This window comes from Hermetia illucens, chromosome 2, assembly GCF_905115235.1.
Source record: "Hermetia illucens chromosome 2, iHerIll2.2.curated.20191125, whole genome shotgun sequence".
Taxonomy (NCBI): domain Eukaryota; kingdom Metazoa; phylum Arthropoda; class Insecta; order Diptera; family Stratiomyidae; genus Hermetia; species Hermetia illucens.
Window position 1 is genome coordinate 161537888 of NC_051850.1, and position 14574 is coordinate 161552461.

The window sequence follows — 14574 nt, forward strand, 5'->3', positions numbered from 1 at the left end:
ACCAACAACATCAAACCGCACTGGTCAAACACGAAGAATAATAAGGATAGGAGAATACAACTTTGAGACCGTTGACAATTTCTCCTATCTAGGGTCGAAAACCACAACCGATAACAGCTACGATGATGAAATCCGCGCACGGTTGTTGTCAGCCAACAGAGCCTATTTCAGCTTACAAAGACTGTTCCGCTCGAAACGTCTCACCATAGGGTCAAAGCTCTTACTGTACAAGATTATGATCTTGCCAGTCCTCATGTATTCCTCGAAAACTTGGGTTCTTAGCAAGAAAAATTGCGAACTCTTGGTCGCGTTCCGGAGAAGAATCGTCCGAAGAATTTTTGGCCCCCTACATGAGGATGGACGATTCCGTAGTCTACACAATGACGAAATCTATGAGCGATACCATGACCGTCCGGTTGTGGATAAAATCCGGCTCAATAGGTTACGGTGGGCGGGTCACTTAATCCGTATGGATGAAGATGATCCCACCCGGAAAGTCTATAAGGGCAATATCCATGGTAGGAAAAGAAGACGAGGCAGACCCTGCCTAAGATGGAGCGATGGTGTGGGCCAGGACGCCAGACAGCTTTTAGGGATATCGAATTGGTAGACCTCGGCGCAAAACCGGGATGTCTGGAGTTCCTTATTAAGGCAGGCCTAGACCGGATACCGGTTGTTGCGCCGTTGATGATGATGATGATTAGAGATTGCAAGATTGCAAGTGCTTAATTGAAACCTGATTGACCTTCTGGTAGACTGTGCTCGAATACCGCTAAATGCGCGATATGCTGAAAATTGTCTCCTTTTAGTTATATTTCACAGTTCTCTGTCAAACTAGTTTGAATATGTTACAGCTCATGACAGTGGAGAGTTGATTAACTTTAACTAAAAACCTTATGTTTGCTCCAAGAAGACTATATACATGAGATATGTGGTTAACTACATCCCAGCGGAAGTCGAAGGCAGAGCTTCCTTAAAGATTCATTTCGGATTAATGATAACGGATCTTAATGAAAGCACTGAGCGAATAATGCTTCAAAATACTCTATAGGAGGCAAACACGCGCAACATTCTCGGTAATTGATCCATGTTTGCTCTCTTAAGGAATGAGGAGCAAATAAGTAGATGCATCCAAAATCAATCTTTCGGATGCATCTCTTTCCTGCTGGAATAGCATTGGAAAACACACACAAAAAAACCTTCTAGGCGACATCGACATACCGACATACCAATACATTAACCATATGGATCACTAGCCACTTACCTAGGGCAGTGCCGAGTAGGTAGGTAAGATAATTTCACATGCAAAAAACCGACAATCATAATTCTTGTGAACTTGGACGTATATGCATTTTCTATTGCTTTGTTTGTCATTGCAAAGTATTTCCTTAGTTAGTCGTTAGTTTACCCCACACAAATCTGAAATCATTTTTCCATCAGCCAGCTAAAAGAATATGAAATTGTAACACTAAATTGTATAAAGAAGAACGATGTCATGTATCAAACGATATATTGTACAATAATATTACCTTGACCACACGCACATGAATGAGCAGCCGAAATGCATTACCAAGTGACAACGTCTAGATATGTTCGGTGGTGTTTTTTAATGTGATATCACACCGGCACAAATATTACTAAACATTACATACCACGAGAGTAATATCTTCATCATTGCGGAGATGAAGTGATATGATAGATGAAGTGATATTAAATCATGTTGTGTTCGGTGATGTTACGATGTCTGCTGATGTTTGGATCGACCTCGATGACCGTAATGTGATATCACCTATTAATAATAATATTACATATATAACCTTCCCATTTCCATAATGTATGTTTTTAGTGCAGCTTTTCGAAGTGTCTTCGCATACCATTAACTCTGAAGAACGAGAAAACAAATTATTTTTACAAAAAAATCAACAATCTGTTGGCGCTGTGAATTGATGGTTGATGTTCTCTTGATTGTGACTATATTTGTACGCTAGGAGATGTGGTGACAAACTTCTCCACAGAATTGCATTCACTGTTAGCGTTACTTCTTACAATGCGATGTCTTCGTTTTCTCGTCTTCGCTATTTCCTTGGTAAGAATCATAAATATTACTTGCGTCAGAGATCGCGCTGGTCGTTTTCTCACAAACTAAAGTAGCTTCAAGTAAATCAAAGTGTTGTAGATTGTTCTGCATTGAATTTTGGTCTTCCATGTTTATATTTACATATCGGCAATCCATACTGTTGCTATCGGTTAGAAAAACATCACTGCGCAGAACGAAATTCCAACACAACTTACAGCGTTAGTTTCTTGGCGCCATCGTAAAGACAATTAAAATAATTAAATCAACTCGCCAAGTGACCATCAGCTGACCTTATGGATTTTTTTGGTCATATCTACGGAACCTTAAATCCGGTGGAACTCAAACCAAGATATCTTTCCATTTCCTGATATTGTACATCTATTCTCATAAAGTTTTTCCGCCACGGGGTCCAAGGTGTAGATTTTATATTGTTTGTATTAAATATTAAAGTACTGAAGAGGTTTCTAGACTTGCCACCATAACAGAACATTCACTATTTCGCACACTTTTGACCATTCTGGGCTTCTTACGCTTGTTTGGTGGAACAAAAGAAAAGATTTGGTGTCCCTTGCTTTTATTTCAGTCGATCAAAAAGTAAATTCGTCATTTCAATGTGATTTATTAAAAATCTCCAAAAACATTTCTGAGGTCAACAAATTTTTGTATTTAAAAGGCAAAAGATGCTAGTAGAACAACAATCTCGTCAATCTCTTTTTGCTTTCGCATCTATTTATAATGTTTTCCACCCGCTGTTGAATAAAAACATTATTCAATTTCAGAATTGTAACAAATTTCATATTAAGCGTGCCCACCATTTACACGAAAGTAGGTCAAGATGTCACTACCGCTTCCCCATTCATCATCATCTTATCCACGGCCACATCTTATCCATAAATACAATAAATTACGACCAACTTTTAGAACCTCCATTTCGTTGGCGGATCATGCATTTGTCCAGCTATGGTTTAAGATTAACACAAAGAGTGATGCTTGGGCTATTTTGAAAGTCATCCACTCTTCTCGCCTCCAAGATACTTAGAGGTAATGATGATGTTACCGGCGAATGTTCAGTATTTTCGTGACTGACCATAATCCCATGCATGGCTGCAGAGACAACTATCTTTGATGAAATACAATATGATTTCTTGTATTTATTCTTAAAGATATTGTCTGTCAACAAATTCTTTACCTTTTCAAATTTTTTTACTTGAGTGGAGATTCAAAGCAAAATATTTTTTTAATTAAATATTTGCCAATTTGGACATTGAAATTGGGAAGTCTAAAACGGACATTTTCAAACAATCGATTCTCTTCAAAAAGAACTAAAGTGAATGACCGTCACGTGTAGAAGATATTCTTTGTGTGATTTCATTGACCATTATCACTACAAAGGCTCATAAAAGCCATGCATAAATTTTATAATGTATTATTCTTCATTAGGTTTACAAGTTCTTTTCAACAATAAACTTTTTATTGATTTTGCTAGGCGACCTCACTTTGTAGAATTCTTTGCTGCGTTATCTGAACTCTTCTTTCAATTTGTTTATTACTCCATTAAAAGCGTGTACTGAGTAAACAGAAATACATTGATTGACCTTGTATTCATCTGCAAAGTGAAAACACAGTATTAAGTAGATTATTATGACTCTCGTGGTGCTAAAGTGGGAGGGAATTAGGACATCTTATTCATAGTCGCTTATTCTGTATTTAAAACGATAGATTGTTTGTTTGCGCTTCACGGTAAATTCCGAGATAATATAGGAGTATCCGCTGAAATACTAGGTTAATATTTTTATGTAGACCAGATCACAAAACAGATGCACATATACGAGTACATATATAGTACATTGACTAAGTTTGTTCAGAACAAACCATTACTTTGTTCCTACATCTACCGTTTTTAATGACCCAGCTATCTTTATTAACTAGAACCGAATAGTTCAGATACGTAATATAAATCTACTGGTGCATTAGATACAAACTTAAATAGTCATTGCATAATGGAAGCTTAGAAAATTGCTATTTATTCACGATATGATTACTAAATGCACTCATTCGTTGATACTATCTTCTTGATGATTTCTATTCAGATATTTCAGTTTCTTATGTTTTATATTCTTTCCAGATTGTCGTCATGGCAGGCATTTCGAAATGTATTAAAAGAAGTAAGCGATTTGGCCGGACAAAGAGAAGTTGTAGCAGAATCATTTCAAGCACAAATCATACAAGGTATTGCAGTATTATCAAAAAATCTGAAGGAAGATCGGAAGGTAAGTGCACATGATCTTTTCTCCTTAAATTGATTAGTTTTTCAAAAACAAACCCAAGTTTGTTAACTTAAGAAATTTTATATGGTGAAAAATACAAAGTGTTGCGCTGTATCGAACAACAGTTAATGTTAGACGAAATAAACGACATTTCTCTGTTAATCCCGCCATTCACATTCAGTTTGGCCTGTCTGTTACGTCGGAAGAGCCTGCAATGCATCTGGCCGCCAATTAAACTTAAAATATTTTCATGTATGAGCATTTGTCAAAAATGTCCATTGACGATAAAAATGCCCATAAAATTCTCGCTCACAGCCTAAATAAACAGAAATCCTCGCTCACATCGTAAACAAGTCGGAAACCGGAAGCTTGGCGCTTCAGGTATGTAAGGTTTTGTTGATATTTTGTGTGAGAAAAGCTGGGTACACGACGGTTCCAATTATACACACCTCGTAGTGCATGTACATTGAAGGTACCCGATATTCAATTCGATGACATTTTGCCTCGCGGGGAGTGTAATTTGACGTAAAACTTTGACCTACTATAACTTTGTTAATAATAGTATGATTTCCACCAAACTTTCGAATATAATGCTCCCTACTAAAGTTCACTTCACTGCAACATCTCGCGGATCTAAGGGAGGTTCGCAGTAAATTTTCAAAATATAATAATATACTATTATTAACTTTGCAGACATCGTATTTATATTTATTTGAGCAGATATCGTAACGGAGAGTATTTTGAGGCCTAGATACCAAGTGCATGGACTACCATGATTTTTTCCGTATTTCTTGGTTGGGTAGTTCCTGATAATGGTTCTTTTAAATAATTGGCCTTTTCGGGCCCCCGCACCCCTCACCAATGAATGAAACTAATGTTGAAGCTAATGTTTGCTTTGAAAATCATTCAACAAAACCTTAACAAAAGCGGTTAGCCGAAACATTTTTCATTCGATCACCGACCTGAACAATCAAAACTGGCAGACCAACTGCATCCCATTCACGTTACTGATGCCAGTCAAATGCGGTCAGGCGTAACTGACAGCCCGAACTAAACGTGGATGACGGGCTTTAGAAAACGATTTGACTGACGAAAAAAGCCGTTGACAGGGTACTGATTTGGGACATGATATGATTAATTCATTTTCCAGCAAAAAAACATGGTTTTTCACCGCTTATGTATGATAGTTGCAAACGTATTGAAGGATTATAATTTTATTTGCTGCTACACGAACGAAATATGAATTTCGGTGACATATTTGTTACGAAAATGCTCACAATCTGAACATTTTTGTCCTGAAGGAAATTCTAGAATTGGTTGATTCTGCCTCTTCCCTGCGCACAATTGTAATTGGTATGAAAGGACACATATATTATTTGTGGCATTTTGTCAATGACAGTGCATTTCATCTGATAGTTAACACTTTTTCTTGATTGGATTAATTGTGGGAATAGATACATAAGTACATTTGAAATGCCACATAAAATGATATTTTGCATATTGACGGCGCGATGGTGGGGGGGATATAGCATCAGACTTTCAATTTCGTTGCTCTGTTTTCAAATTTCAGTCGTCATGGATGTCTGTGTTCGTCTTGTGTTTGTCTCGCTGCTGTGATTTTATCACTTGCACAGCGTTAAGTGTAATGCTAATGAAAGTGAAGCACAGCCATTAAAAAATTGAGGGAAGAAAACAATAATAAACAGACTGCATGGTTGTCCTATATTCCACTAAGGCGTGAATAGGAAACACTATGATCAAAGACAATGGCTGAGCTATCCCCAGCATTTGAGTGCAGCTCTACTGAAGTGTCCCGTCGACATGCGCTTTCACGCCTCCGTGCTAGCTACGCTCGAGAAGGTCGGGGGTACTCTCTCTCTCTCACATCGTTATCAAAATTCCACGTGTTCCGAATTCAATACGCCGGACCTGAGGAATGTCTGACCCCATTTTGTTCACCATTTGTAATGGTTTATTGAATTCAGTGATAGCTCTGCCCTCGTGGTTGTCAATGATTATCCCGAATGGTTACTTGGCCATCCAGCAGTACAACTAGTCACTATACACCGTCGAGCAAAAAGTTGTGACTTGACAAATTGAACATCTGACTAGTAAAAACACCTGCTCGATGTTTCCTAACGAGTAGCAATTTGATTTTTTTATTTATTATATATATACTTTAGTGACATTTTCAGGAGGAAGTAAATAGAAAAAAACGAGATATCCTTGCACTTTATCTGGATGTATTCCCGAGGCTTTTAAATCCGCATCCAACGTATTGAGTCACCATTGTGTGGGTCGGTATTTTGGTTGTTTACCACTTTGATGCTCAGACCAATCTTGGCAAGCGAATTTTCTTTAGCGCGAATTAAATGACCCTACCATCGAAGACGCCTTTCGCAATTTTTCCATGATCGGTGCAAGCCCATATCCAGCACGGATATCCTCATTTCGGATGTGATCAAGGTCCCCATTACTGTGAGGCATCGTTCATTGTCTTTTGTAGTCGGCCAACATTCAGAACCATAGAGGAGGACAATGCAAACGACACTGCAGTAAATTTTAGATTTGGGACGTTCGTTGTTACGTCATCACGACTTCAATTATGGAACGCCACTTCATCTAGGTTTCGCTAATGCGTGACTTGAGATATTTAAATTGCTCAGTTCTGGCCAGGTCACTGCCACTGATAATGATAGTGCCTGTTTCATGGGGATCGGTAGACGAAAATTCGGTTTTATTCAAATTCAATGGGAGGCCGTGCTGCGATCATTCCAATTTTTGACAAGTAGCTCGATATCTTTTTTATTATTAGACGCTAGGAAAACATCATCTGCGTAAAGCAGTGTATAGGGTGCTGGACGTTGGATGTCCCGTGTAACAGTGTCCATAACAAGAACAAAGAGGGGTGGTGAAAGGTCGCTTCCTTGTTGAACACCAAGAGAAACACGAAGCGGTTTTGATACATCTGCCACCCTCCGAACTTTACTTTTCGGATCGTGGTAGAGCAATTGAACCCAGCGTACGAGTTCTTCTGGCACTACGTGTTATAAAGAATACCATATGTGTTCTCCATTTTATTAATATGCGAGCGATGTTAGTCTGGATACAGAAACTGCTGAGCAAAGTATCGTTCATCAACTTGCCTGCCGGTATTACCTGAAACGCATTGAAGACGACTCGAAGCTGTACGGTGGTGCTCTTCTCCTTGTTTACGGGATGATGAGGCAAATAGTATATGTACTTTGCAAGGTGATCTGCCATTGATATTTCTACCATGCGATTGGAGCGGTAGGTTCTCTCCCATAAATACTAAATTTTGAACTGAGCATTTTCGTTTTTGATTTCTCCAGCTGCGGGAACCGAATATGAACTTTTTGCTGGGAGTTGCACAGACCCTTCCCAGGCTCAGTAGCTTGATTAAACTGGAATCGAGCAATGTACTTGCTATAGTCATCTTGCCTGGTGGTCTGTTGATACTAGTTTTCGGCTGGTAGCTCCTCTGGAAAATTAAATTTCATCTCAGTTGAGAGGCACAAGTTTGATATGCGTGGCGATACTAAAGAAAACACGTTAATTGTGAAGTCCCTATATTTCGTTCCCATAACCAAAATCATACTGCCTTTACTCTGAATCTATGTGATTTGCTCCTATCTCACTTATCTGAACTTTCGGGAATCATTTCTTCAGGCCGAACTTGGTGACGATGTGGACCCTACCAAAGCTCTCAGTATTGCACATTTTTTTTTAACTATTTTGCACATTCACTCGAGTGGTCGCTAGTAGTACTTGGGCACTCTGGACTACCAATTCTTCTTACCCGCTAGTGTCTTCACTGCTGTGCAATAGCGAAGAGATTGTAAACGGCTTTTACCAATGTATTTTTAGAAAAGAAAACTACCACAAAAAGCCAGAACTTCATGTAAGCTTTCATTGACGGAATGGTGCGTATCGCAAACAGAATGTGATGATACGAATCCAAAATATTAGTATGGAAACTATACAAATCTGGTTCTCGAAATGATAACTCTTTGAAAATTTATTACCAAGATGCCAACAGCAACAACGCAGACACAAGCTACAAATATTCCTTTAGGCCAACGCAATTGATGTTATTCTTATATATGAGACTCACTTATCCAAAGAAGATAACTTTAAAACGTTCAGCTTCGAATTCTACGATACCAAGCACTCTGACGTCGAATTTTATCCTTCTGTTCACTTCTTTGTGGAGTATAGGATATCAACCCAGTCACTTTTCGTGTTCTTCAGTTACATTATTACAATTAATGCTATAGAATTGATAAACATACAGATCATCCTATTGCGACTGAAATTCGAACCCGAGGAAACGAGATCATTGAATTCAAAAGTTTTTTCCTTTGTCTATCCACACCTTCTAAGAGATCTACTTACTGAACAGGAAGTTAGTAGATAGGTGAAGGGACGTTATCTTAGATAAAAAATTTTCTCTGTGGAGCACCTCAAAAAACTGAGGTACTTTACCTTATGTATACAACAGATATACCTAGCCATTACTTGCAGACAACACCGTGATTTTTAAAACGCATTCCTGAATATAGAACCTTCCAAAGTAGTCATGCGCTTTGAAAAACGAACTATGCGAGAAATTTCCATTCTTTTTCCACTGTTCTGCACTGTGTAGCTCTAGGTCATCTATCCTATCACTCTTCTCCAATATGTGACCTACTCACTACCACTTCCGCCTTCTGATCAACATGCCCACAAGTATCTGGCCCCTACACCGATGAAGTACTTCTCTTGATATTGTTGCAGACTATGCTTTCGAGTAACATCGGCGGTTATTTCCCATATGCTGCGTTCATGTAGCAGCGCAAAGAAGACATTGGTATGAAATAACCCCAATTTGATGTTGGTTTTGAAGTATCTTCATTTCCAGATTTAGTTAATGCGTTGATATGAAGATATACAAATGGATCGACCCCTTCAATGCTATGGCAATTGATCCAGATAGGACCCGTGAAATTGAGACTTTTGGTTTGGTTGGTATTTATTTCCATTCTGATTCTACTAACCTCTTGCTGCAAATCTGCAACCATTAGACCAACGTCTATGACTCGGTGAGAACCTCTTTGTTGACAAATAAATTCAATCCCTCTGCGTCCTGTGGACATAACCGAAGACAAGAAGGAATAGTATCGATGGCAGAATGCAAAACGAACGGAATTCCGTCCCATATAAAGCATTCCACTGTTGATAGGAATCGATGAAAAACAGGTGAAGCGAGGATGTGAACTCCGCGTACTGTACCGCAATTCTTTGATCCGGAACCTGATCCCTGTATTTTTGGTTGTAGATCTGCTGGTATTCATGAATCATTCATGAATTGACGACTCGATTTGATTTCAATTACATACATGACTAATTAACGATTCATTGTGGTAATTTCAGTAGTTGATAAGATTTAATACTCAACTTTGGACGATGAATCAGGATATGCGTGTTTATCTTTCATCATGCAAATTTTAAAGCTCAAAACTTATAATTTAAAGAGCAATCAAATATTTGATGCTAAACAGTAAACTCCTGTTCTCAAAGTCGCTTATTAATTAAGGTTAAGTCTTGAATAACATTGTTGAAAGCGGCAATTGAACTGCGAGGTTTGATGGATGGCTGGATAGGTACTCGTAACCTGTTTAGGATTGAGATTTCTGATTTCAAACTGCATAAAGTTTTCTTAAATGACAAATTCCGACTAGGTGAAACCGGTGAGTCTTTTTTTCAGATTTTTTCTATTCCCTAAAGAGTAGACCTTCACCGAACAGGTGCGAGGTAGTCTAGTATGAATTGAAAGGCCGATTTGTCCTTCTGATTGCAAAGTCTGTGTGATGATTGATGAAATCTACAGACGACACTTGCAACATTATAGGTGCGAGTCCAGCTAGGTTTCAGTAATAGTTAGACAAATTTTATTCTTTGGGTCGTTAGTTTTAGCCATTTCATGGTAAACGTCAGAAAACTTACGTTCAATTCTTCGCCAATGAACAGGAGGTTTTGAAATTAGTAAGTGCGTTGATTATTTTAAGATACAAAGCACATCCTCGCTCAAACCATTCAATTCTGATGCAAATTTATTCTCTAATTCTAATTACTATCGGACAATGGCTATTCTTTTGCTATTCGGGGCTCCATCGTAGAAAACCGTTTTCATGATTGGAGCAAAAAGAGAAGTGGCGACGAAACGAGGGAGATTATAAGATTAAATCCGAGAACTGTCTTTAATACGAAAAATGAAGGCTAGTAGAATCTTCGTAGAATTGGATTCGAACTCGAATGACAAGGCCCAACCTTCTGTGAAGTTGTCAAAAATGAATGAATGCAAGAGAACATTTTGGTTTCTAGCCTAGAGCCTATGTGCTTTTTGAAAATATGAGATCTTGACTAACTTATAGATCACCCCTCTCCCGCCAAAGTGGTACAGGTGTTTAAAGTAAATGCGCACGTCTTCAATGTACCAGGAATCTCACAAAAGCGCACCACGCTGTAGATGCGGATTGATAGGTCACAAAGCAAAGATTGGCTACGAAAAGGAGAGTTGTATTTCCAGAAAGATCGTGTTGGGTCTAGCGAGTGCGTTGCATATAATGCAGACTCACGACGGTCTCTGGTCTTCAGAACGGAAATGGAACGAGCTACGGTTTTATATTAAGTCGGTGTTGAAGGATAACGTTTTCTGGCATTTATCTAATACCGACTAAGACGATCTCGAATTTTCAACGCAAGACCCTGGAGGGCATTATCATGTTCACTGAGCGGTGAATCCTGGTTAGGGGACCCTTTAATATCGTATGTGAAAGGGGCAAGCCTCATTAAGATTCCAGACACCGAATCCACCCCAAAGTATCGGCACCCAGGCTGAGAAAGTAACGTTTCCGGCGAAACTTTGAAATCACTGGTGATGTCGGTAAAGGGGTGGTAAACTCTGGAAGATTCCTCGGCATGCGATTAGCCTGGAGCTCTACGTGCGTGTGGAACCTCAGGAAGATGAACACTGGGAGAATCTTCGAAACTATTGGAATTGGTCATTTTGGAGGGTGAAAACCTGCAGCTGACACTGTCGTAAATTCTGCTATGAACCTGATAACAGCAGTTTCCATGGTCGGAAGATACCCTACGTGCTTGAATAGGGCGATCATAGAAGCAGCCTGTACTCAGTATAAACCAGTATCGCTATGCAAGTCATGGCGGGACTCTGATTGTGGTTTCCAAATCAATCCGTGTCCGAAGAGGGCAGTGGGATTATGCCTATACGACAGCTACTCATGGTAAACCCCAGGACTTTCAGCGAAAAGCCTTCTATGTATTTGCGGAATTGCGAGCTGCAGAGGATGTGCCTTTTTGGTACAATGCTCAAATAATTGGTAGAAGGTATGCGCAAAGACAGTACAAATAATCTAAAACGACCTTACAGTAAGATAAACAAGCCACGTTTGTTGCTGGCAGGAGCTAGTGAACGCGGCGGACGGGGATCGGTACTCAGCGGAAATCTTGTTCACTTAATATCGAAAGGATGGATCGCATCGTACGAGCATTATTCCCTAGGCATTCCATTTAGGTGTCCGGATAGCTGAGTGGTTAGAGGACGAGGCTGTCGTACGGAAGATGGCGGTTTAACTCTCACTGCTGGCAATGGAATTTGTATCGTGAATTAACGTCGTATACCAGTGAATGATTACCTGAGTAAAATCAGAGTAATAATCTCTTTGCCTCCTATAGGGTACTGTGATCCTGTAGTGTACCGTTACGGTCCTGAATGAAGTGCTCTAACACACTTCAAGGCCCTGATCCAATATGGATTGTTGCACCAATGATTATTATTATTCCGTTCAGGTTGATGTCAATATCATGAAAGACGCCGGAAATTGTTCTTTGCTTTCATCATGAAAGAACTGGTTTGGCAGTGCCCTACACAAACTGGTTATTCCATCTATTTCTCGGCGCATTCAATGCTTGTCTGAAAGATTGTATTTTTCCTTCTTACTGGAAAATGGCACCCCTCGCGTTGATCAACAAAGGCAGAGCTACCGTCTGCACACCGACTATTCTGTATGTTGGGCACCGCCGTCAAAGTGCTTGAAAAGCTCATTATGAGTAGAATTATCGAAGTAATATGTGCTGTGTTATCCTCAAAGCAACTCGGTTTAGAGTATGAGAGCGTTTGATCGAGCTGAGGCTCGTAAAGTGGAAGATATCCTACTTCTTGCAGATATTAATAGATTATCTGAGAGACCGCATACTACCCCATGAGATGCTGAAAGGGCAGAGGAGGATCAAGATTACGTTGGGGGTAATACAAGGGACAATCTTAGAACCACAACCTTGAGAAGGAGATGGTTTTGTCACGAGTTCGACGCATTTCCTTCCGATCTATTGCACGGGGCTATGGGTTGACGCTCTTAGTAAGGAGAGGTGTATCGTTAGCGTCTTGCGCAAGTACTGAGACACCTTCCTTGCAAAGGAACGCAAGGCCATTAATAAGCGCAAGAGAAAAGGAGAAGACTAGAGGGAGATGTTTGCTTGATATGAGTGAGTGAGTGTCAACTCTCTTGGGAAAACAAGTCGAGAAGCAGATGGATTGTGTGGCTTATCAGAATCTTAGTTCCATGACTTAAATGAAAACATAGTGAGATTGCTTATTTACTTATTCAGCTTCTAAGCGGATATGGACATTTTTAGGCTTAACCACGCAGCATCAGTTAGCGGCGAGCCCTTGACTATGTGTGCCGATATGCGGTATTGGCTGACGCTGATCACGATTTCTTTTCATGTAGAAATTGCGGGTTTCGTTAGCAACTTTATGCAGGCACAGGAGAGCTCTCTCTGGACGAGATAGTCAAAGTGAATGCTGAGGAGTACTGGCAGATGGAGCAGTGTTGCACACTACGTTCTTGTTTTTCATCCCGCGAAGAAGATTGAGTTCGACCGGCAAAAGGACCGGATGGCAGTTGGTTCTTGAAGCTAATGAATTCCCTTTCTTCTCTCACGTCTCGTTGGTGAACGGAAGGTTGCCCAAGGTGGGAAACCAGAAACCGATAGCCCGAAATCCTGTGTCAAATGGTTCCGGGAGAACTACGTTGAATCACCCTAACCCACTCTATCCAGAAAGATTCGTCGAAGAAGTTAGGGTATACTTCTGAGGGTACTGCTGGAAGATCCTGTCAGTATAGATTCCCTACATGCCACTATTTTTTTCACTTTGATGTGTGAATTTTGATTTGGATGAATTGTTTGGTTTGATGCTGCATTTTTCGTCCACCAGAACGTTTCGAACTCGGTTGATAAGCGTCAGTTTCCTCGAGCTAAATGATAAATAACCTGTACCGATAACCGAGATTCCCCAAAGATTTTACATTTCGCGTTTATTGGAACAAAAACTTTGCTCTAATATCAATTTAATCACCCCCGCATTTCACACGTCATTATCTAAACTGTTCCAACAGATCATACAATTAATCAATATAATTTTCTTTCTTTTTTTTCTAATGCAGAAATGTCTTATGGATGGCGCAAATCTAACACAGAACTTGACTACACAAATAGCCGCATTGGATCGTGCAAAACGAAATTACGAAAAAGCATATCGAGACTCAGAAAAAGCTGTAGATAATTATCAAAAAGCCGACGCCGATTTGAACCTGAGCCGAGCTGAGGTTGAGAAGCAGAAACATAACATGACGATGAAAATACAACAGTCAGACGATGCAAAAAATGAATATGCCAATCAACTGCAAAAAACAAACAATTTACAACAGCAACATTACGATGTGTTGTTGCCAAATGTAAGTTAGTTTTCGACATGAGTCTCTAATTTTTAATTTTCATTAAATCAGGATCATATCCCAGCAATTTAGTCGAATTGTGAACTTTTCCTTAGTAACGTCTAAGCGGAAGTAAGAATGAAAGTCTGACCTAGGAAAATTAGCATTTTATTAGAAGAATGCTTTGCAGCAAAACTAGCATTTTGGAGAAGTAAGAGAAAGAGCCTGAGAAACAAAAAATCATAAATTAAATGAAGTGCTAATTCGTTCCTCTATAAACTGGAGTGACTGCTCAATATTTTTTTCCTAACAGAACCCTCTAGAAGAAAAAATAGATTGTTCCAAACAAAGGTATTCCTTGAAATGGTCTGAAAAGCAGATTGTAATCATAATCCCAATAAAATGAAAAATTATCTCAGCCTATTGAGCG

At 39.4% G+C, this 14574-nt stretch overlaps 1 protein-coding gene across 6 annotated transcripts in view; it reads left to right on the top strand.

Annotated features, from left to right (window-relative positions):
- Window positions 1-14574, top strand: part of LOC119647732 (formin-binding protein 1-like) — a 246959-nt gene that overhangs the window by 209603 nt on the left and 22782 nt on the right. For all 6 annotated transcript variants that reach the window (XM_038048833.1, XM_038048837.1, XM_038048839.1 and 3 more), the window contains exons 4-5: window positions 4203-4347; window positions 13875-14165. In XM_038048833.1, coding sequence (XP_037904761.1) covers window positions 4203-4347; window positions 13875-14165 — 436 coding nt within the window. The remainder of the gene's footprint in view (window positions 1-4202; window positions 4348-13874; window positions 14166-14574) is intronic.